This window comes from Neohortaea acidophila, assembly GCF_010093505.1.
Source record: "Neohortaea acidophila strain CBS 113389 unplaced genomic scaffold BDY17scaffold_1, whole genome shotgun sequence".
Classification (NCBI taxonomy): Eukaryota; Fungi; Ascomycota; class Dothideomycetes; order Mycosphaerellales; family Teratosphaeriaceae; genus Neohortaea; species Neohortaea acidophila.
In genome coordinates this window covers 2,116,617-2,138,050 of record NW_022985510.1, presented here as the reverse complement: position 1 = coordinate 2,138,050, position 21,434 = coordinate 2,116,617, and the positions used below count along the sequence as shown (strand labels likewise).

At 58.8% G+C, this 21,434-nt stretch overlaps 10 protein-coding genes across 10 annotated transcripts; 5 read left to right on the top strand and 5 right to left on the bottom strand.

Moving 5' to 3' along the window:
* Positions 1–702: 702 nt before the first annotated feature.
* On the top strand, positions 703–2,428 carry BDY17DRAFT_243552 (autophagy-related protein 22-like protein; the record flags this gene model as incomplete). Its single annotated transcript, XM_033730446.1, has 2 exons — positions 703–2,025; positions 2,087–2,428. The coding sequence occupies 2 exons, from the start codon at positions 703–705 to the stop codon at positions 2,426–2,428; spliced, it is 1,665 nt and encodes a 554-aa protein (XP_033594547.1).
* On the bottom strand, positions 2,331–4,027 carry BDY17DRAFT_22303 (uncharacterized protein). Its single transcript, XM_033730142.1, has one exon. It carries the CDS (start codon positions 3,892–3,894, stop codon positions 2,587–2,589), a length of 1,308 nt encoding a protein of 435 aa, XP_033594546.1. The 5' UTR covers positions 3,895–4,027; the 3' UTR covers positions 2,331–2,586.
* A 133-nt stretch (positions 4,028–4,160) lies between these two features.
* On the bottom strand, positions 4,161–5,126 carry BDY17DRAFT_320485 (uncharacterized protein; the record flags this gene model as incomplete). The annotated part of the gene is made up of 1 exon (XM_033736466.1): positions 4,161–5,126. One exon carries the CDS (start codon positions 5,124–5,126, stop codon positions 4,161–4,163), a length of 966 nt encoding a protein of 321 aa, XP_033594545.1.
* A 122-nt stretch (positions 5,127–5,248) lies between these two features.
* BDY17DRAFT_21971 (uncharacterized protein) lies at positions 5,249–5,894 on the top strand. The gene has a single exon (XM_033730141.1). The coding sequence runs from the start codon at positions 5,404–5,406 to the stop codon at positions 5,860–5,862; it is 459 nt and encodes a 152-aa protein (XP_033594544.1). The 5' UTR covers positions 5,249–5,403; the 3' UTR covers positions 5,863–5,894.
* Positions 5,895–5,925: 31 nt separating this feature from the next.
* Positions 5,926–7,239, bottom strand: BDY17DRAFT_314763 (N-acetylglucosamine-6-phosphate deacetylase; the record flags this gene model as incomplete). Its single annotated transcript, XM_033735851.1, has 1 exon — positions 5,926–7,239. One exon carries the CDS (start codon positions 7,237–7,239, stop codon positions 5,926–5,928), a length of 1,314 nt encoding a protein of 437 aa, XP_033594543.1.
* A 249-nt stretch (positions 7,240–7,488) lies between these two features.
* Positions 7,489–11,251, top strand: BDY17DRAFT_290043 (glycoside hydrolase superfamily). Its single transcript, XM_033732435.1, has 5 exons — positions 7,489–7,905; positions 7,968–7,989; positions 8,041–8,137; positions 8,199–10,714; positions 10,783–11,251. The coding sequence occupies exons 1-5, from the start codon at positions 7,856–7,858 to the stop codon at positions 10,894–10,896; spliced, it is 2,799 nt and encodes a 932-aa protein (XP_033594542.1). The 5' UTR covers positions 7,489–7,855; the 3' UTR covers positions 10,897–11,251.
* A 661-nt stretch (positions 11,252–11,912) lies between these two features.
* Positions 11,913–13,624, top strand: BDY17DRAFT_243607 (uncharacterized protein; the record flags this gene model as incomplete). Its single annotated transcript, XM_033730452.1, has 3 exons — positions 11,913–12,073; positions 12,145–12,974; positions 13,188–13,624. 3 exons carry the CDS (start codon positions 11,913–11,915, stop codon positions 13,622–13,624), a joined length of 1,428 nt encoding a protein of 475 aa, XP_033594541.1.
* A 928-nt stretch (positions 13,625–14,552) lies between these two features.
* Positions 14,553–15,953, bottom strand: BDY17DRAFT_243823 (uncharacterized protein; the record flags this gene model as incomplete). Its single annotated transcript, XM_033730473.1, has 1 exon — positions 14,553–15,953. The coding sequence occupies one exon, from the start codon at positions 15,951–15,953 to the stop codon at positions 14,553–14,555; it is 1,401 nt and encodes a 466-aa protein (XP_033594540.1).
* Positions 15,954–17,103: 1,150 nt separating this feature from the next.
* BDY17DRAFT_243463 (major facilitator superfamily domain-containing protein) lies at positions 17,104–18,853 on the bottom strand (the record flags this gene model as incomplete). The annotated part of the gene is made up of 5 exons (XM_033730435.1): positions 17,104–17,413; positions 17,465–17,732; positions 17,791–18,130; positions 18,186–18,568; positions 18,634–18,853. The coding sequence occupies 5 exons, from the start codon at positions 18,851–18,853 to the stop codon at positions 17,104–17,106; spliced, it is 1,521 nt and encodes a 506-aa protein (XP_033594539.1).
* A 790-nt stretch (positions 18,854–19,643) lies between these two features.
* On the top strand, positions 19,644–21,372 carry BDY17DRAFT_21772 (uncharacterized protein). The gene is made up of 7 exons (XM_033730139.1): positions 19,644–19,774; positions 19,841–19,865; positions 19,933–19,969; positions 20,037–20,185; positions 20,242–20,613; positions 20,671–20,844; positions 20,906–21,372. Coding segments are annotated over exons 1-7 (1,029 nt in total). The 5' UTR covers positions 19,644–19,772; the 3' UTR covers positions 21,176–21,372.
* Positions 21,373–21,434: the final 62 nt, after the last annotated feature.

Sequence of the window (21,434 nt, the reverse complement as noted above, 5' to 3'; positions counted from 1 at the left end):
TACGTTCACGCTTGCACGCCTAGCTCATTGTCGCCCAAACTCTAACCTGCAGGCGCGGGAGTGTGGAAGGTCTGGAAGCGGCCTCTGTCGGCCAATGATGATTGCAGCAAGTATCCGGCATTTGCTGAATCCACGACAGCCGGGAAGGGTCACGTTACTTTGACAACGCCGCTCCTCGCCTTATCGCCGGACAAGAGAGGCACAAGGCGTACGTGCGAGGCATCCAAGCATCCCGACCCGCCAGATCCGTCGCCTACCCACACCTCCGGCCAGGCTCGACAAAAGCTTGTTGTGGATTAGCTCGTGAGGTATCTCGGACAGCGCCAGTGCATCCCGCATTTGCCGGCAGAGCGGCGGACCAAGGTTTCCAAATCGCACATGGTCAGGGCCTTCCCTGCATTTCTTTGCCTTGTCATTCGCCCGTTCTCTGCGCAGTCGGCGCGACCGATCGAATGGACTGCCTTTCCCGCGTTCTGGAGCATCGAAGCGCAAAAGACGCCATCGCGCCACACGCCAGCAGTTGCCTTCTTCGCCTTCTGCCCTCTGCCTGCTTCTTACTTGCTTTCTATTTCTTCTGCATCCCCGCCCATCCTCCTCTCCTCCCGCCCTCGTGCTCTGCCCTCGCCCATCCATCCTCGCCCATCCCCCCCTCTCATTCTATGCCATACAAGCATCGTTACTTCTGGAGACCTCTCAACAGCCATGGCGGCTCCTAATCCCGGATTGGCGCAAGTCGCCGCTGATGCAGAAGACCCAACCAGAGGAGCAGTGGAGAAACAGGCGGACGGATCCATTGTGGAGGATGTGCAGCCCGTCGCCCCCGATCAGTTTGAGGAGAAATTCCTGACGAGCAAGTGGGAGATCTGGTCCTACTACGCCTACTACATCGGAAACAATGGCCTGACCCTCTTCAACTTCGGGCCCACGCAGGCGCAGAATCTGCTCGACCTGCAAGCCCAGGCCGTTGGAGGGGAAAACAACCAGTACCTGTATTTTGCCGGTAGCAGCCGCACCATCAACAGCATCATCCTGCTCTGCAACGGCATCTCTTTCGCCATCCAGATTGTCATCTTCCTCATCCTCGGCTCTTACGCCGATTTTGGCACCTTCAGGCCTAACATCCTCATCGCCGTCTCGCTTGTCGCCTGGGGCATTGGCTTTGGCTGGCTGGGGGTCCATACTCAGGACCAATGGCAGACTGGCCTCGGACTGTACATTGTCGGCCTGATTGCGTACCAGCTCTGTCTGACCTACTGGACCGCTGCCTTCCCGGGGCTGGCGCGCAACACCCCCCAGCTGCGCGACAAGGCCGTGCAGTTTGAGAATGGCGACATCAGCCGAGAGGAGTACGATTTCGCCGACAGCATGAAGAGGAACGAGCTCAGCAACGTCGCCTTCTACACCCAGAGTGTCGGCGAGATTTTCATCCTCGTCGTGACCGTCGGTATCCTGTTTGCCGTGCATGCCGACCGGAATGCAGCGTCAAACAGCTGGAGTCTTTCGGTGCTGATCGCCTTCTGCACAGGCGTGTGGCTAGCCGTGGCCATCCCGTGGTTCATCATCGAGAAGCGCCGGCCGGGCCAAGATCCCGGGATGAACATCGTTCTCGCCGGCTTGTGGCAGCTGTGGCGCGCCTTTTCCCAGGTCTGGCAACTCAAGCAGTCCCTCGCCTACCTCATTGGCTACTTCTTGCTCGGCGACTCGCTCAATACCACCGTCACCGTGATTGCCACCCTGCAAAATACCATTGTCAGCTACAGCTCCCTAGAACTGACCTACCTCTTCATCGCGGGCATCTTCGCCCAGGCCGTCGGTATCTTTGCTTTCTGGAACGTGCAGAAGCGCTTTGGCCTCTCCACCAAGACCATGTTCAGCGCTGTGGCAATCGGCATTGTCTTGTTGGATGGTTGGGGAATGATTGGAAACTGGACCGACAAATTCGGCTTTCACAATAAGTGGGAAGTCTGGGCCTACCAAATCTTCTACGGCCTGGCGGTGTGTCCGTGGTACAGCTACTCGCAGACAGTATGCCTTCGCTTTTCGCCTGTTCTCTTCTACCGCCATCAATGCTAACGAATGCTCGCAGATGATTTCTGAAGTGACACCCCGTGGCAAGGAGTTCCTCTTCTTCAGCCTCTTCTCCATCATCGGCAAGACCTCCAGTTTCATTGGCCCGCTCGTTTCCAGCGCCATCATCGACGCCGCCGGTTACAACGCAAAGTTCGTCAACAACCGCCCCTTCTACTTCCTCTTTGGCTTGAGCTTGCTCAGCTACCTGTTCCTTGTCTTCTTCGTCGACGTGAAGAAGAGTCGCATCGAACAGGGCGAATTCTTGGAGCGCGAGAGAATTGCGAAGAAGAAGATTGCCGGCGGCGAGTCGAGCGAGTCTGCTGAGAGCGTTGCGTGGAGGCAAGAGGAGAAGTTTTAGTGAATCACCCTCGCGCTCTTTCGTATAGTGAGAGGTACGGCGGTTTGGCCCTTGCGGGATGCACATTACGATCAGGGGAAGATTGTGTACGCGGATTATGACTGCGGAAGACGAAAAAGGCGTGGAGACATGAAGTAGCACTAGCTCCGGCAGAGGCGTCACATCTCAATCGTTACCATGATCCCATCTCCACGTGGAATGTGATCCGCTCCGATACCTCCCCACAGCAACACACTCTGCCCATCTAGATCAACACACTTTGCCGCTGCAAACCCTTCCCTCAATCCCACTCCTCTCCCATCCTGCCCTTCCTGGATCATCACTCCGTCAGCGTTGTAGTACTTGACTACTTCCCATTGCGCCTCCCTCGTATCCATTTTCATTGCAACCCGCGCTGCATCTTTGAGGCTCGCGGCCGACATGTCTTCGGAGGGAAGCTGTAGCGTCCACATGTCTTGCAGCACCGCTCCCGAGCGTGATCTGCCACCCACGAGGAGCAGATAATCCCGCCCTTGGCCTGTAGTCAGTGACGCCACGAACGCGCCAGCCCGCTCGCCTGGGTCCCCCTTCTCTGGCGAGCTTGAGGTGGGTGGGAGGGTCTGCCATGGCTTCAAAGGTTCCAGTTCGACGTGCCCTGTCTCGGGAACATCGAGGTCCAGGAAACTCGTGTGGCCGGCGGAGAATGCGTAGAGACGGCGATCTACCAGTGACAAGCTAGGACTGGGCGATGAAGGACTGGGCATATCTGGTAATTCCTTCCATGTTCTCGTGGCTAGGTCGAACGACCACGCGTCGATGAGGTTGTTGCCAGACCGTGCTTGCCCGCCTTGTATGAACAATGTGCCGTAGGTGTCTGCCCCTGGGATGTCCGGCATCGTCTCCTCGGGATCGGGAGGCCGTTGCGGTAGAATGTCCTCTCTCGGTCGCTTCTGCGCCGGCCGCGGATGCTCGCTGGCCACAGAAGCGTGTGATGTCCTGGGGCCAGGCCTAGGACTGTGTGCCGGAGGATCGAGAGTGTGCCACGCGTTCGAAGAGGTGCTGTACACCCAGACTCGCCCGCCCTCATCCAGCGGCGTCCCATCCTCGCCACTCCCACCGAAGACGTAGATCTGATCGTCGAGCGCGGCGGCGCTATGTCCGTACCTTTTCGGCGGAGCGTTGGCCGTGGCGCGGATCTTTTTGTAGTCAACATTGCCATAGCAGGTAGTCGGCAAAATCACAACGTGCACATCGCTGTTGGCGAGCTGCGTTCCGCCGTGTTCTCCTGTCGTCTTTCCCCCAAAGAGATATGCTCTGCCTTTGATTACGGAGACGGAGTGATGAGCCAGCGGAACGGAGACATTGGTAATTGGCCTGATGGTCGCCTTGAGGGGTAAGGTGGGATCGTAGATGCCTTTGGCTATAAGCGCGGCGCCTTCTGCTACGTTCTTCAATCCGTACAGCACTCCTCCTACGATCTCGGCCATTGTGGTTGGAGTAGTGTATCCCACGCACCAGCCTTGAAGAGTCCCTTGAGTATGTGGACTTCGAGAGGAGTGGTGGAAGAAGACATACGTCAAGTATCCGCCACGCGTGGGAAAGTGGGGGTTGCGGGTTCAAAGGGTGGTTGGGGATGGGAACGTAATTGACATGAAGATGATTCGTGAGTCTTCGGTATTCCCGCAGCATCGAGAGCAGCCTTTGGCTTCTAATAGGCGTTGATATATCATTACGTAGACACATAAAGTACATCTTATAGATCCCTCTCACTCAGCGGAGACGGCGGCCGGCTGTCAACTGGCGAAACTCCCGACACCGGCGACACCTCCCCTGATCTGCCATCGAGCGCGCTCTGGGTGCCAAGGTAGCCCGGCGCCGCGAACGAGTCGTCGAAAGCGGGTTCGTGGGTGGGAAGGATCAATTGCGGCGGCTGTCGAGGCGGTGACCGGAGAGATTTTGGCTCCGCGGTAGCGTCGGCGGGTGTCGCGGCTTCATGTGCAATGATGGATGAGTGGCGGGAGGGTGTTCGCGGCTCGTATTGACTCGAGGCGTTGGAGGTCGAGCGACCGAGGGCGGCGGCGCCGGCCAAGGCTGGCACGCCCGAGGCCATGGCCGGGCGATCGCTGGCATGCCGCAGCTTTTCTGCCGATGCATGCGACTCGCGGTCCCGTCTCTTCTTCCGTCGCTGCATGAAGAGGAAGGCGAGGAGTGCCAGAAGGGCGAGCAGGGCGAGTCCTACACCGACTCCAACACCAATGCCAATCTTTGCGGAGCTCGACATGCCGGAATGCGACGCGACCGGGTTGACACCATTTTGCGCGGCCGAGCCCAGGGTGGAGGAAGAGGCTGCGCTGGTCGAGGTGGAGGTGGCTGATTGACCGGCTGGGCTTGTGTTTTGCGGAAGGACTGACGATGTTGCTGTGGTTGAGGACGATGATGACGGCGTGACTCGAGACTTGCTGCTCGCTGTCTTGGCCACGCTCCTTGTTGATGCGAGTAGGGGGTTAGTTGTGGTTTGGAGAGTGGTAGGCGTGGATGTGGGAGTGGGTGTGGGTGTAGGTGTGGTGCTGGTGCTGGTGGGCGTGTTGGCGATCCCGGTGAATGGCGCTCCGGTGGTGGCAGTGGAGGGGGGTGCGAAGGGATTGGAGAAAGGCGGCTGCGCATGAGCTTTCGCCAGGAACGCGGCCAACAGCCCTGCGCCTATCCAAGCGTGCGACATGGTGGTGGTGGTGGTAGTGATGGTGCAACGATAGACAGCACGAGACGCGGCGAGTGTGTGACTGACGACTGAGAAATGGAAGGCAAGGCAGGCAAGGTAGGGATGCAACCCGTCGCGCGCACAGACAGATCAGGTCAGGTAACAACCTTACTGCATTGGATGTATTTTGGGTAACAGGCAGCGCAGTTCTTTGGGTCGGCGCCGCCCGTCTCGAACCGCTGGGGCGTCATCGCACAGGGTTACCAGAGGCTAAAAGAGAATATGAGCAATTGCTTGCATGCACGGCGCTCGACTACTTCCGGCCTGGTTACGGAGACCAGTAACGGAAGCGGATGCCAATGCTCTCATACTGCATATGTATGGTGTTTTGGCATGCAGTCATTCCCGTCAACCGACAGTGCGAGGAAAAGAGGGCGAGGGGACGGCATTGGAGTTGGTGAGGATGGGCAGGCAAGCTAGTCTCACATCTGCCTTGGGCCCGCTCCCCCTTTCCAGAAACGGCGGGCCCTCGGCTGATCGTGTGTCAGCGCGCGTCGCGCACGGTTCCTCCGTTCGTATTGACAAGGTTGGGGACCCGACGATGCATCTCCGACCACGGAAGCTGTCCAATGGTCGGTCATCTTCTACCAAGTACATCAAGTCATGCTCTACACCATATGTACACGAGAAGGTTGACTACACCATGGTCCTGTATGCTGAATTTACCCCGCTGCACAATGACCGCGTTGCAATCTAGTGTCTGTCAGCCCCACCAAACGCCTTCGCTGTAAGCAAATCAAAAAAGTGTCATGCACGCCGACTAGACATCCGCCTTCACCCCCTCCGACCCATCATAAACAAGACTGCCAAACTTGTACACCTGATGCACCGTGAAGTTCCGTCTGCCATTCGCCAGTTCCTGCGCATCCAGCACCAGCAGATCGGCGTCCGCATTGGGGTTCAAGGTTCCCTTGCGCTCTGCAATCCCCAGCATTTCCGCAGGAGTCGATGTCACCGACCGCAGAACCTCTGGTATCGTCGCATGGGACCAGGTCCAGAAATTGCTCGCGCATTCGATGAGCGTTGCTGAGCTGCCTGCGATTGTCCCCGTCCCTTCTCGTGTCAGGAGCGGCCCCTTTTTCACGAACCGATCTCCATTCGTCCAGTCGTACACGCCGTCCGGAAGGCCTACCGTCTTCATCGCGTCCGTCACCAGGATGAAACCGTCGGGATGCGCGTTCCACGCAATCTTCACCGTCGTCGGATGCAGGTGGATGCCGTCGGAGATGATGCCAAAGTACGGTCGCTCCTTGGCCTCCGCCTCTCCCAGCGTCCCGAAAACACCGGGGTTGCGGTGATGCAGCGGACGCATGGCGTTGAACAGGTGGGTGATCATCGTTGCGCCGGCGTGGATGGCGTCTGTCGCTTCTTCGAACGTCGACTCGGTGTGGCCGATGCTAAACTTGATTCCGCGTCTCGTCGTTTCCTTGATGGCTTCAAACACCCCGGCGACTTCTGGCGCCGCAGTGATCATGCTGACGGCCGGGGGAGAGGTATCCGATGCTCGTAGATTCTCCGCTCCATAGCATGCCTCAAAGTCCTGGAACCCGTTCCCCGCCGCTTGGAGCACCGCCAAGCTGTGAATGCCGTTCTTGGTCGGCGATATGAAAGGACCCTCGCAATGCGCACCCAGAGACTCGGATCCTTCCCAAGGGTTGCGCTCCTTGCCAGACGGTCCGAGGAACGGAAGGGCGTTGTGGTAGACTTCCGGCAGTTGACTGGGAATGGTGGGGAGATAGGAGGTGACTCCTGTCCGTACCAGCTGGCGATTTAGTCGACCCACGCCTTTCCGGTACGTAGCCATGTCTTGAGGGATGGTGGAAAAGTCGAAACCAAATCCCCCGTTGAACTGCACATCGATGAAGCCAGGGCACAAGATCTTGCCCTGGAGGTCGACAATGTCGTCCGCAACGACGTGATGCTCATAGAAGACCTCTTGGCTGTTGAGGATCTTGCCGGTCACGGAGCTGATCCAGACATCTTCCTCGACTAGTTCGCTGCCTCTCACTACCCGCCCCCCCGTCAGTTTGGTTATGCCACTCCGGGGCCGCTCGGGAGAGACTGCCATAGGCATCGTTGGGTGAAGACTCGCCGGAGCGAGCAACGCTGAGTGCTGATCTGTAGTAGGCGAATGCTGAGGAAGAACGTCTCGAGTCGTGGTCAGGTAAGATGATGTTGAAATTGCAGTTCGTAGGCGTGTGAAAATATCGGAAACTTCTATACCAAACACTACATGACGCAGCTACCTATCTGAGCGGGTGCGGCCAAGACACGACGCAAGAACAGCGTTCATACACTGCGTGTCAGCGAAGCGTAGCATCGAGCTTCTGGCGTTGCTGCTCGTTGGTCGCAAGGTAGCACGCCTCGGCAGGCGCCGGGCGATCTCGCTGCAACGCCGGTCCGCTCGGGACTTGCACCTCATCCTCACCGCGGACCTAGCCCGACGCAACGTCCTTCGTAGCCTTGCTCCTCCGAAGATCCTCCCTACACGTGCAGCACCAGCGTCGCATAAGTCGCATGCGGCTCGGCCAAGTCACTCGGCCATGCGACGGCCCTCGGAGGCGCCAAGCTGACCCAACCAGACCCGCAACCTCGCCCGGCGACACACCTCCTCCGCCGTAACATCGCCCACGTGCCTGGCACGTGGAGCTCCGGTGTCCGCTGCAGTCAATCCGCCGCGCATCGGCATCATGCAAGGCGACGATGGAGCCCTCGCTCCCATCTGGGACGACGTCGATCGGTTCGTAGTGTCGCGTGCGCCTTCCCGACAGCGAATGAACTGACCCTCTCATGCCCGCACAGGACTCTGGGACAGCTCTTTATGGCAAGCTACATGTGCCGATTGAGGAGAGTGCTTATACTTATGCTTTTCTAGATGGGCTTTGAAGGCAACACCGTGACTCCTCAGATCCGACAGTTGATTGAAGAGAACCATATCGGTTCCATCCTGCTGACTGCCAAAAACCTAACCTGTACGCCACGCCCCCTTATTAACCTTGGCATCAGACAGCACTCTCTCTGACACTCTGGTAGCTGCGGAACAAGCGACACAGATTTGTCGAGAACTGCAACAAATTGCTTACGATGCCGGCCACCCGGTACCACTCTCCATCGGCATCGACCAGGAGAATGGCGGGGTCAATAGTCTTTTTGACGAGATCTACATCCGACAGTACCCATCAGCGATGGGCATCGCTGCGACTGGATCCAAGACGTTGGCCTATGAGGTCGCCAAAGCCACTGCCGAAGAGATTGGGGCATGTGGCATCAACTTGATGATGGGCCCGTGTCTCGACGTCCTCACCAACGCCAGGAATCAGCCCCTGGGCGTACGAACTACTGGAGATGATCCCCAGGAAGTATCGGCATACGGCATCGCGATGATGAAGGGCTACAAAGACGCCGGACTCGCCACGATGGGCAAGCATTTTCCCTCTTACGGAAGCCTGGAGTTTTTGGGATCCGCTTTAGACGTCCCGACAATCACGGAGAGCCTAGAGTCGTTGAGTCTCAATGCGCTTGTACCTTTTCGAAACGCCATCAAGGAAGGTCTGGATGCGATGATGGTGGGTGGATGCGCCATGTCTTCTGCCGGCCTCAACGTGATGCACGCATGCTTGTCCGAACAGGTCGTCAACGACTTGCTGCGTCACGACCTAAAATTCGATGGAGTCACCATATCCGACTGCTTGGAGATGGAGGCTCTCAGTCATAATATTGGCGTCGGTGGAGGCACGGTCATGGCCATCAACGCGGGATGTGATATTGTCCTACTCTGCCGGTCCTTCCAACACCAACAGGAAGCCATCGCCGGATTCAAGCTGGGCCTGGAGAACGCGATGATGACCAAAGAACGAATCCAGACATCGTTGAAACGCGTGCTGAAGATGAAGGCAAAGTGCACGTCTTGGGAGAAGGCTCTGAATCCTCCAGGGCCCGATTTGTTATCGAAACTGCAGCCATCTCATACCACACTCTCCACGAAAGCATACAACTCATCCATCACGGTCGTTCGGGACCAAGGTCACCTACTTCCGTTGACCAACATTATGGAACCGGAGGACGAGCTGCTGCTTTTGACCCCGCTAGTCAAGCCTCCTGCGGCCTCTGCGGCGACTCGAGCCCTGCACGAGCTGTCTTCCAACGACTCCCCCGAGCCTCTAATATGGGAGCGCAGCGAGTCTGTGATGAGCGGAGAGCGCGTGTTCCGAGAGCTTGGCCGATCACTTGCTCGTCAGCGCAGCGGCCGGGTGCTGCACACTTCATATACCGCGAACGGAGTACGGCCGCAGCATGAGAACCTGATCAATCGGGCAGGCGCCATCATCATCGTCACGGCCGATGCGAATCGTAATCTCTACCAACACGGATTTACCAAGCATGTGGCGATGATATGTAACATGCAGTACTCCTCTGGCGGCGAGAAGCGAGAGAAGCCGCTCGTGGTGGTCGCCGTCAGCTCTCCTTATGACTTTGCCATGGACAAATCGATTGGCACGTATGTGTGCACGTACGATTTCACCGAGACCGCCCTGATCTCGCTGGTGAAGGTGCTCTACGGCGAATTCTCGCCTGCCGGTTCTCTTCCGGGCACCATCAGTCAGAGCCAGAAGCTGTCGCACTCCAAACAGCATTGGCTGGTGGAGGCCTTTAATGAAGAGAGGGACTCGAATGCCCTCGACAACCTGCTCAAGGTGACGGTGGAAGGCAACGCGCCAGGTGTGCACTCGGAACTGTCCGGCGCAACATCCAGCTCGTTTCTCCTTCACAACTCCGAGGTGCTGGAAGCACATTTTGTTGTGCGAAACAGCAGTACGCAAGCGCTATACGGCTTCTGCTCGACTTACTTTTTTGTAGCGACCGGGACTGGAGTCATCGGCGCCATCTTCGTGGACCCCGGCCGCCGGAAACTGTCCATCGGGCACTCCCTTCACAACCGCGCGATCCGCACACTCCTGCAACGGGAGGGCATCAAACGCTTCCAACTCGGCTCGCGACTGCCCAGTATATACCTTGGGCTACCCACGGGGCATGGTTCGGAACGCAAGCGTCTGCGCTCCTGGTTCGCCAATCTCGGGTGGAATACCGCGCTTTCGCGCTCGGTATGCAGCATGGTGGCTCGGAACCTTTCCAGCTGGTCTCCGCCGCACGGCATGGCCAAGAGCCTGCAGAGTGCCGGGGTGGAGTTTGACTTGGTGTATGGCTGGGACCACGCGGGGCCGGTGTTGGATCACATCAAGACGAACAATCGACAGGGACTGGCCGCAGTATACAAGATGGCGCTGTCCGACCGGGCTGCGTGTGGCATCATCCGAGCCAAGCGGCCGGAGGACGGGGCGATATTGGGGACGGTGGTGATGTACAACATGCAATCTCAGTTCGCCGAGTTTGTGCCAGCAATGAAGGACATTGGCGAGCTGGCGGGCGGCATCTCCTCGCCGGTCATCAGCCCATCGGCGGGCGAGTTTTCTACTCTTTTGCAAGGGCTGATCTTGCTGGGGATGCGGCAGATCAAGCAGCAGGGCTGCAGCGTGTGCATCTTGGACTATGTAAGTGGGATTGCTCAGTCCAACCGATCGGCAGGAGAGTATGGAAGTATCGCTGACGCAAGGGGCAGATGGACGGCGATGGCAACTTTGACGGCCTGAGCGCGATGGGATTTAGTGTGCTGAACAATTTCGAGGAGGTGTCCTGCGATGCGGCCACGTGGACGATGATACCGCCATCGTAGCCGCTGCGTGTCGGGCAGACGCTTATCAGTCGGCTGGGCCGAGGGCATCTTGTTATCTACGGTGGGGAGCACTTGCTCATCACGTAGAGGATCGGCGGGGTTGTGCAATATTGCACATCGGAGCATCGGGCTTCCGAGATGAAGGATCCGAGGCGGGGTTGGGCAGAGGGGTCAACTCGACGCGCGCGGAGAGAAGCAGGGACAGATGAGGCGCTACTTTGACCTGGACGACTTGATGTCGTTGGGATGCCGCTGATCTTTGCCATCGCCGGGCTCGAACAAGCAAGGAAGGGAGGCAAGAGATGGGGAGAGCGAAAGGAGAATGATGTCGTGATTAGCAGGCAGCAGGGAAGCGTTATGTAAATTCTCGCGCGCCTGCACGTGCGTGACTCGTTTCCACTTGCTCCACGCGGGTTAGCGCGCCCGGAGGGGGCGGGAAGGATGTTCTAGCTCGGATCGAAGGCGTGGAAGGACAGTCCGGCGCCTTCGGCTCCACCGCGGGCAAGGGCAAAGGTGGAGGCCAGCAGCTCTCGTGCGCCCAAACACCGGCACTGGCACCTCTCTCCCCCTCGTCGCCCTCCGCCTTTGGCGCGCGCCGCCCGATGCGGGCAGCCGCGGCTTTACCAATCTCCAGGCGGATGATGCTCGACGCTGCCCATCCACCGGCGTCCCCAATTTCGACGTGTGCGAGCCGGCACCACCAGCGCTCGTCAAGGGATGCCCGATAGCGACGTGCTCTGCCATTCGCCCCTCCGTTCCCTGCGCGCCACCACCGCCGCCGCCGCCGCTACAATCGCGCCGCTTCTTGCGACACATCTCCACCTCTGCCACCACCCAGGCTAGGGTTCCATTCCACCACCGCTCAATTCTGTTCTAGCCCGACTTTGCAGCACTCGCGACCCCTCTTGTGCCCTTCTGTGCAGAGCCGGTGTATGCGCATGGAGCGAGCGAGCGCGAAGCAACGTCCAGGCATCGTCACGGAGTAAGGCATCGCACTGAGCGCCAGCTGCTCCACCATGGACAACCTGTCGGGCTTCGACCCGTCCACCATGACCTACCTGGCCTCGCAGATGGCCCATCCAGGCAGCAGCCTGGCCAGCAATGGTGCAGACCCCTTCCACGAAATGCTCCTCCCCATCGACCTGCCCGAGCACCAGTCGGCCTACGGCTACGCAGGGTCAGTCCATTGTCGCTGCTCGCATGTGAGGATACCATCGCGGGACGTGCTGCTGACCATGTCGCCCACAGAAGTGACGACCTAACCCTCCAAAGCATCCATCCTCACGCGACCCCACACCTCCACCGCTTCTCCAGCGGCTATGAGGATCCCTTCTCCGACGTCGTCAGCGCCTTCGACCAACCGCTCGGCCTCGAACCCGACCCCGAAACGCCCTCCATCGACCGCGATAACAAGTTGCTCGGCTTCTCCCTGCCCTCGCTCGACTACGCCCTCCTCGACTACACCTACCGCCGCACAACCATCTCCATGTCTGCTCAGCTGCATGGAATGTTCTTCTTGGCAGAGTCTCCGTGGGCCGCAGCTGGCGATGCTCAGCAGTCCCCCACCGAGCTCACCTGCTACCGGAGAAATCTGTTCCAGGTCACCGGAGAGGTCACCCTCCCCCGAACCCTGAGATATATCATGACGGAACAAGGCGACCAGATCCCCGTGGTCAGCCAAGAGCTCGTCATCACCGCAACCGAGTCCACCGAGGGCAATGCGGTGAAGATCATCTCCGTTCCCTGGAAGACCCCATCCAACCCCACCGCTCCCACATCGGAGGAAAAGGTTGAGCGAGAGCCGCCTGCAATCCCCTTGGACCTCATGAATGTGCAAGAGCTGGACTCGGATTTCGCCACGTTCCCCTTCCAGTGGAAACGTTTGCAGTTCCGCATCGCCACGGCCAACAATGGGCGGCGGAAAGAATTGCAGCAGCACTTTGTCATTCGCCTGAAGGTCATGGCGACCCTTGCAACGGGCGGTAAAATTCCCGTTTGTGAGATCCAATCGGGTGCGGTCATCGTGCGAGGGCGGAGTCCGAGGAATTTCCAGTCCCGCAAGGACCTCCCACTCAGCGGTAGCGGGCATGCGAGGAAAGGCTCGCACCTGCCTCAGCCAAGCCGTAATTCTTCCAACGATTCCACCACAGGCGCTCCGAGAAGAGCGAATGACGGACCAACATCGGCGCCCATTCGGCCCGAACTGATTGCTCGCGCATCACAGCAGTCATACCCTGAGCAGAGCCCACCAAAGGGCGACTTTACCTTTGAGTGGAAGTCGCCCAGCCAAGTCCAGGCGGCGACCTTCAACGGCATGCCACCCACCAGCAGTCCGTATCGCGACGCCGACTTGTATGCCATCTCTTCCCCGGACGCCGTGCAAGCACCCCAATCCGCGCTCCCGCCCTCCGCTCCCATCAACCTTTCCCTGGTGGAAGACGATGCCAGCGGAGGCGAGACACCCGTAGAGCCGCGCTCGGCCAAGAGGTTCCAGATCCCCGCCCGAGCACCGTCATTCTCGTTGAATGCCCTGAACAGTCCGGACGAAAGCGCGGATTTGCTGTACGAATACTTTCCTCTGGGCGTCGACGAATGGGACACGCCAGTGGATGCTTTGTATCGTCCGCACGTGGTCCACCATATGAAGATCCCAAGTGGTCCACGAGATCCCAAGACGCTGGGCAAGAGTACGCGGAGTAAGAGGTATTTCAGCGAAGACATTACCTGAGCACCGCCTCCGTTGAAGGATTCGGGGAGCTTGATTCCTCGTAAGCCGCCGCGTCAAGAGAGGTCCATCCTGACTGATCCAATGGACACGCATCGGGATCGTCGATTTTCGACTTCGCCAGATGCCATGCGACCCGACTGGCACATGCAAGCCCACTACATCTTTGAGGCTTTCAGGTGTTCCGTGGATGCCTGGTGAGGCATCAGCACCAGCCACGCACCGCCACTTCACTAGATGACACGCGGTGTTGTGTGCAGATAGCCGTTGACGGTGTTCAACCTATGAGTGGCGCATATTTAGTCAATTCGAATGGTTGGCTAGCGTTTGCGCACATGCAATTGGTGGAAGGCCACGACATGTCATGCCGAGCAGACAACGATCTCAGGACCGGAAATGCAAACGACTGCCTTCAGGCACTGCATTGTATGAATGTAGATATGACTCAACATGAAACCCGTGGGCAGAAGTCTATTGCAATATGGTTGCGTGTCCTTCCATAAGCTGATGTCACCCTAACTGTTGCTGTTCACGTACTCCCGCATCCGGTCATTCCAGCCTCTCTGCCCGCGGCCCAGGCTGGGGTGGTGAGAACCTTATATGCAACGTAGCAGCGCGTGACAGGCGTAGCTGGACGGTGACAGACGCGTCCTGTACGTCTTCCTACTGCGATGCTACCCTGAGATCCTTGATGACTATTCCCCTTTCCCCAATCCGTCCCAACAGCACCGCCGGCATGCACGTTGATCGTATTTCCCGACCTTGTCTCCATGCGCGAAGCTGGACCTACGTGTTCTCTCTGCTACACCGCTACACCGTGGTGCATCTGTTCAACACCTCTACGGCTTCACCCTTTGCACGAACTCCTGCTCGCCGCAGCTCTTTGTAGTATGCGTGTGTCACGCTTTAGAATCGTAGCCGTGTCGTATCATCAATCATTACAGCTTGCAGCCACGGCCGCACCAAGAATCGAGCTTTCCGGCACGACTTGCAGCACCACCGCCCCTTCTTTGGCCCCGGACACGACGCACAGTGCGTCGAGATGCTTTTGCATCCTCTGCCGGAAGCCAGGGTACTTCTCCACCATCGAGCCATCGCATGCGATCGTCACTGCGCTGCTATCCTCCGCTCGAACCCCCTCTGCGCTAGTCCGCACGGCCCAAAGCGCGTGTAAGGCGGTGGCCAAGTAGGCAGCCGCACGACGGGAGACCAATCTTGCGACGGCCCGCATGAACTCCAGATCTCGCCGCTTCGGGGCGGAGCGCAGGGGGTGCGCGCTCAGAAACGCCGCCCGTGCATCTCTCAATTCGGGTGTGTCGTCGCTTTCAAGCGCCGCTAGTATCCGAGTCTCCAACGCGTAGGGCGTGTCGAAATGGTCGGGAATCTGGCCATCAAATAGCCCGGCGGTGGGGATGGCCTCCAACAGGATCAGACGCACAATCTCCCCCAGATACATGCCCGTGGCGAGGTATTCGAGAGGTTGGTAGTCCGGGAGCAGATGCTGCGCGTTAAGGTCCTCATCCCATCGTGTAGTCGGCAGCACATGCCTCCCAAACATGCTGAGCTCGGTGTTGACGACGACACGCTTGGCCGCTGCATGCCAGCTGGCAGGCCGCTCGCCAAATTTGTCTGCGCCCAGGGCGGTAGTCGGGAGGAAGGCGGCCGCGTTGACCCCGGTGCCCAGGATGAGCGACATGCAGGTTGAAGGGTCGCGGTAGGCTTGCGACAGCAGTGTCGCGCTGGAGTCGTTGACGATGGCGCGCAAGTCTACGTTGAGCCCGCGCGCGTGGCACGCGTTCATGATGAGGTCCCCAAGATCCTTGCCTTCCAGTTCGTGGGCCGCTCGAAAGCCTTTGCCCATGGCTAGTAAACGCCCGGTGCGGAGTGAGGTCTGCTCGATTGGAAACGACCATGCCAGGCCCATTTGCAGATGTGCATCGGTCGTGCCGGACATGTGGTTGTATTCGGCCAGCATCTCGCCGATTCGCGACGCGAACCAGTCAAACAACTCGGTGCCGCTGAGTTTGCGCACAGTTTCGTCGATGCAAAAACTCCGCACCCTTCTCACTTCCATTCCGTCACCGTCATGTTTCTTCTCGGCCAGGCGGATCAGGGCGATGCGAAAGGTCGAGCCACCGGCGTCGAGGGCGAGGAAGTCGCCATGCTCATTGCCGGTGGGTAAGGTGTGTTGGTAAGAGGGGAGCATGGACTGTCGCGACGCCAGCAAGCTCGTCTTGTACTCGGCCTGCAGCCTCGTCGAGAAGTCGGCCAACCGCGTCTCCTCCAGCGGCGCGGCGAACAGCTCCCTAATCTCGACCAGCAGATCGTCCATGCTCTTTTCGTACGTCCTCTCGACTACATGGTGGTGCACCCTCTTCCGCTTCGTCGACGTCTTGGGCTGCAGGATGCGGGTGACGGATGACAACATGGCGTCCAGGAGCTTTGCGAGCCTCGAACGGAGCCAGGTGTGAACGCGGACGAACAGGCTGTTGCGGGCAGGCGAAGTCATCTAGGCATGGGCGGTGGGAAGGTGGTGGTGGTGTCCAACGGAGGGCGGCGGTGGCGGGCGGGTCGCGTTCAGAAACGAGGCTGCGCCCGAAATCGGCAGGTATATATTCAGGCGAGAGGCAGACGACATGTCACGGCAATCGACGGTGACGAGGGAGGTGTCGTAGCATAGCACATCCCGGCGCGACGGCGAGGTGGTGGAGGGAGAGAGGGTGCGACGGCGTAGATCGAAGAGAGCGTCGCAGAATGCTGGAGCAGGGTGTCATTGGGTGGTATTAAGGTGGAGGGCGAGCGAAGACGTGCAGTCGACGGATGTGCCCTCCGGAGGACACTGGGTCTGGGCGGAGTGGGGGTGTCTTGGGAGAGTGCCGTCGAGAGTCGAGTCGAGGGGAGTAGGCTGCACCACACCACCAGCTGTAACCTTCCCGCCGACGCCCGTGGCTACGACGGCCCGCGGAAGACGGGGCCCTGGGGCCAAGGGATGACACGCGCGCCGTCGTCGGGCGTATTAGGCTTCGAAGGACGAACGACGCCGTGACGTGACGAGGAGTGCAACGACACGACGTGTTGTTGCGACGCTAAGCTGCAACCCACGACGGCAGTTGAAGGGGCCAATGACTTGGTTCCGCCTAAGTCCTTTTCCCGCCCACACAGTAATCCCGGGCCGATCGTGCTGTCCCCGCTGCCCATTTACCTGCCTATTACGGTAATTCCGAGAGATGGATCGTAAGGCACAGCAGAGCCACGTGACGATGGATTGAAAGACCATTGTTGTGTCGATGATGGATTTCATAGCCAAGTTTGCAACGTACAATCGGGTATCAATGAGTCCCAAACGAAACGACTTCGTGACTCGTAAGTATCGATCCCACGTGCCCTCAATTATAGTAGGATATAGCACGCACTCCAACAACACCGAGCAACGCACTCCGCAACCCCCTCTCAAGCAATGCCTGGCCCGTACCCATCCACACCTATGCCTTTTCGGCGCCCACCTCGGTGTCGGCAAAGTTTTCGGGAGGCAAGACATCCGCAACCGTGGCATCGGTGAGCTTGAGGTCCTGCTGCAAAGGCGTGGTGTCTTTAATCTTCATCACGATGACGGGAAGGGCGAAGAGGAGCCCGCCGAGGAGTAAGCCCCAGGAGGAGGCGAACTCGTTGATGTATGGAGTGTGGAGGCCGTCAAGGCGGAAGATGATGGCCGCGCCGGTAGACTGCAGGCCCTTGTAGAAGCCGGCAAAATAGGCAAGTTTACGTCCACTGTTGGTGAGAGCACCCATGAACCTACGACCCGTCAGCCTCGCTCTGTCTCGCAACGCCGCGCGTACCACTTACCAATAAATGCACGTTTGCCAGATCGCGTCGTACATGCCGTAAAAGATGTAGAGGAACATGGGCCCGACATAGCCATCGGTGGTCCAGTCGTATATCGTGCCCAGGTCGGAGCGGGTGTAGGTCTGGAAGGCGTAGCCGCCGCCCCAGATGGCTAGCGTGAGGACGAGCAAGGCCACCCACGCGGCTCGGGCTCGGGTGCTGCGTCGGAAGTACTTGAGGTCGAGGAGGAGGCCGAAGATGCCAGCGCCCACCATTTGCGCGCTCCAATCTAGTGCGAGTCAGTGAGACGCGGTCACCGGTATGGCTAAGGGGAGGCGGGCACGTACAGAGAACATTGTTCAGCGCGCGAGTTCGCACGTCGAATTTTGGCGCGTTGAAGGCGTTGAACTGGTAAGTGTAGAACCAGTTGGAAGCGAAGAACATGGGAAAGAGGAGAACAATATACGGGTCGGACTTGAGTGTTTCAAACAGGCCCAGGAACTCAGACTTGACGGTTGGGTGGCGCATGAGGATGACCTTGGACCCATCGCGGCGAATGACGTTGGAGGCTCGGCAGAGGGTGAAACCGAGGAGAGCACCGCAGGTACAGAGGACGAGGAATCCGATATAAGTGCCGGGAGTGACGGAGCCCTTGTGGGTGACGTGAATGTTCTGCCCGAGTGGGACCTAGACAGCGCCATTAGGCGGGGAATGGGCGCGAGGGAGGAAGAGTGATACGCACCAAAGCTCCAATGACACCACCCAGGTTGAAGATGATCCAGAAGAGGGCGATGAAGCGACCCTTCTTGTTCTCGGGCGGGTAGGAGAGCATGACGACGCCCTGTGCAGACCAGAGAATGCCGGCACAGACGCCTAGCATGGCGCCGGTGAAGACGACGTAGCCAAAGTTGGCCGTGTAGCTGTAGCAGAGATAGCCGGAGACGTACAGGGCATAGCCAAAGCCGGCGAAGCCCAGAGAGTAACGGACGCCGAGGTTGTTGACGATGGTGCCGGCGAAGAAGCCAAAGACGGCAAAGGTGGCGTAGACGGCGACGTTGGAATCATCGCTGGCCTCCGGGTTGAATTGTCCGCCGCCGCCCAGGCCGTTGACGGCGTTGAACATGCCTTTGGAGCGTCAGCGGGGTTGTCATGCGGGTGAGGAAGAGAAGGGGGAGAAGGGATAGGCATACCGGGACACAAGAAACAAACAAAGGCCACGAGGGTGACCTGGAACTCCGGACTGGCATACCAGGGGAGGGTGAGGGGGCCGAATTTGAAGCTCTTGTATCTCCAGCCGGTGGGCAGGACTACCTCGTGGTGGTCGTTGTGGTCGTGCTGGGCAGAGTGGCCCTCGAGTGACTGCTCGGGGGAGCCAGTGTACTGTAGCGCGGGCGACTTATCGTCGGCCATGGTGGAGGTCACGTGGGCAGTGCACGAGGGAGATGGGACGGATCGCGACAACAAACCTCACGGCAACAAGGGAAGAGGCTGATGCAGAGGGCAGTCGCGAGGATGTCGGGAGGAGACTGGATGATGGAGGGGCGACAAGGCAGGAGATATACCGCCTCGGGGAGGGTGCAGGCGGACGGTGAAGGGGTGTGCTGGTAGTCGGGAGTGGAGGTGGGGAGCAGGCTGCAACACGATTGGCCGGGCGTGGCAAACTTGGGGAAGATCGGCATGGGGCAGCCGCAGCGTGGCGGCACGCGGTGATTAAGAATTGCAACCTCGACACTGACCTGTCGCATCAAGACATGGTCTGACACGCGCGCAGCGTTACCATCTGCCCGCCCAGCGCGGAGCTTGCACGGGCTGTCGTCGCGACACGAGGTCGCAGGCCAGGAAGGAGGTCGCGTGCGTGGTGGGATGGGATGGCACAGCAGCACGCCGCCGATGCGGAGAAGGGTGGCAGTGTGGCGCGTGCAGGATGGAGGGAGGGGACGGCAAGGTGACCGAACGGCTGCGTGCAACGGTCGCCGTCGCCAAGGCCTGGATGACTACTCCTTCGTGCTGGGACTGGACGATGCAACGCTGCCAGCTGCATGTGTTCAGCACTCTGCCCAGCTAAGGTGACATCTTGCCTGCACCCGCACTTCACGTGTTGGATGCCTGAGGATCGCACAGTTGCAGTGTGCGGAGCCTGCTCATGTAACTTCATTTGCGACGATGACATAGCTGTCCCATGCGAAGGGTTGTTCCCTTTCACTCCTACCTAGCATCGTACATTTTCCTATTCTCCGTCTATTCGGTCTTCACGTCGACTTCATATTGCTCGAGGCCGTAATTTCCATTCCTCCACGCACGCGACGTTGGACATCTCCTACCAATCAATATGTAAGTGCTTATACGCGGTCGTGAGGGAAAGCTAGCTCTCGAGAAGCCCGGCTGACCTCGAAGCAGGAGATTGATCATTCGAGATGACAAGGTGAGCGAGACTCTGCCTGCCTGACCCAAGGCTGTCATCATTTCCTCCTCTGCTCACCACAACCAAGGCCGCGGCCTCTCGTCATATCAGCGACTACATCATTAGTACGGTCTTCTTGCCCCGAGAAGCAACATCTCGGCATCGCCATGGGCCACTGCTAATGACGTGCAGGCCGAATCAAGTCCTTCGCCCCTACGCCCAACAAGCCCTTCGTCCTGGGTCTGCCGACAGGCTCTTCGCCCGAGGGCATCTACAAGAACCTGGTGCGCGCGCACAAGAATGGCGACATCTCTTTCAAAGATGTCATCACGTTCAACATGGTCAGACGCGTTGGAAACCCACTTCTCCCCGAGCGCATCGATTGACGCAAACACAGGATGAATACGTCGGCATCCCGCGCGATCATCCCGAGTCCTACCACTCCTTCATGTACAAGCATTTCTTCAGCCACATCGACATCGACCCCGCCAACATCAACATCCTCAATGGCAATGCGCCCGATCTGGAGGAGGAGTGCATCGCCTACGAAGAGAAGATCAAGCGCGCCGGAGGCATCGAGCTCTTCCTCGGCGGCATCGGCCCGGACGGGCACATTGCCTTCAACGAGCCCGGCTCGAGTCTGTGCAGTCGCACGCGCATCAAGACGCTCGCCTACGACACCATCCTCGCCAACTCGCGCTTCTTCGGGCACGATCTGAACAAAGTGCCCAAGATGGCGCTGACGGTGGGCGTGCAGACGGTCATGGACGTGAGTTTGCTCCGTGGACACATGCGGCAACGTTCCAGTCATGCTAAACGACAGTAGGCGCGCGAGGTTGTAATCATCATCACCGGCGCACACAAAGCCCTCGCGCTACAAAAGACAATCGAGTGCGGCGTCAATCACATGTGGACGCTGTCGAGTCTCCAGATGCACCCGCACGCCATGATTGTGGTGGACGAGGATGCCACGCTGGAGCTCCAAGTCAAAACCGTCAAGGTAAGTTCTTGGAGAGGCCCGGGTGTGTAGAAGAAACGGCTTCGCCCTGACACGGCAGCAGTACTTCAAATCCATCGAGCAAGTCGCCACATCGCAGGGCTTCGGTCAATTCCTGCCCTCCGCCGAGCTCACCCTCAAAAAGCGAGATTCCGTCCTCGCGCAGTTGGACAGCCCCAAGAGTCCCACGCCCAAGAGCTTCCTCATGGCGCCCGCGCCTGCCGCCGTCGCCGCTGCCCCAACCACGCCGGACCTCGTGCCGGACTCGATGCAGTCGAGGTTGCCCGACTCTGCCGTCCCCGTCCTGGGCCTTGGAGTCACGGCGAAAGTGTAACGGCGGTTCGGTTTTGCATTTCACCCTGCCTTAGCTTTGGAGTTGGCGGCCGACGGGTATAGATAGATTGTGTTTACAAGTGCAGACATAGCTCCCAATCGTGTGCAAATTGCACTCTGTCTGTCAGCAGCATTCTCATGTGCGGGCAAATTATTGATGATGCTTTGCATGTGATGCTGGCGTTGAGTTGGCTCGTGATTGAAGATGACATCAGAAAGCGGCGACTTTCATTGCCCGTCGATGCAACATTGTCTCGTCG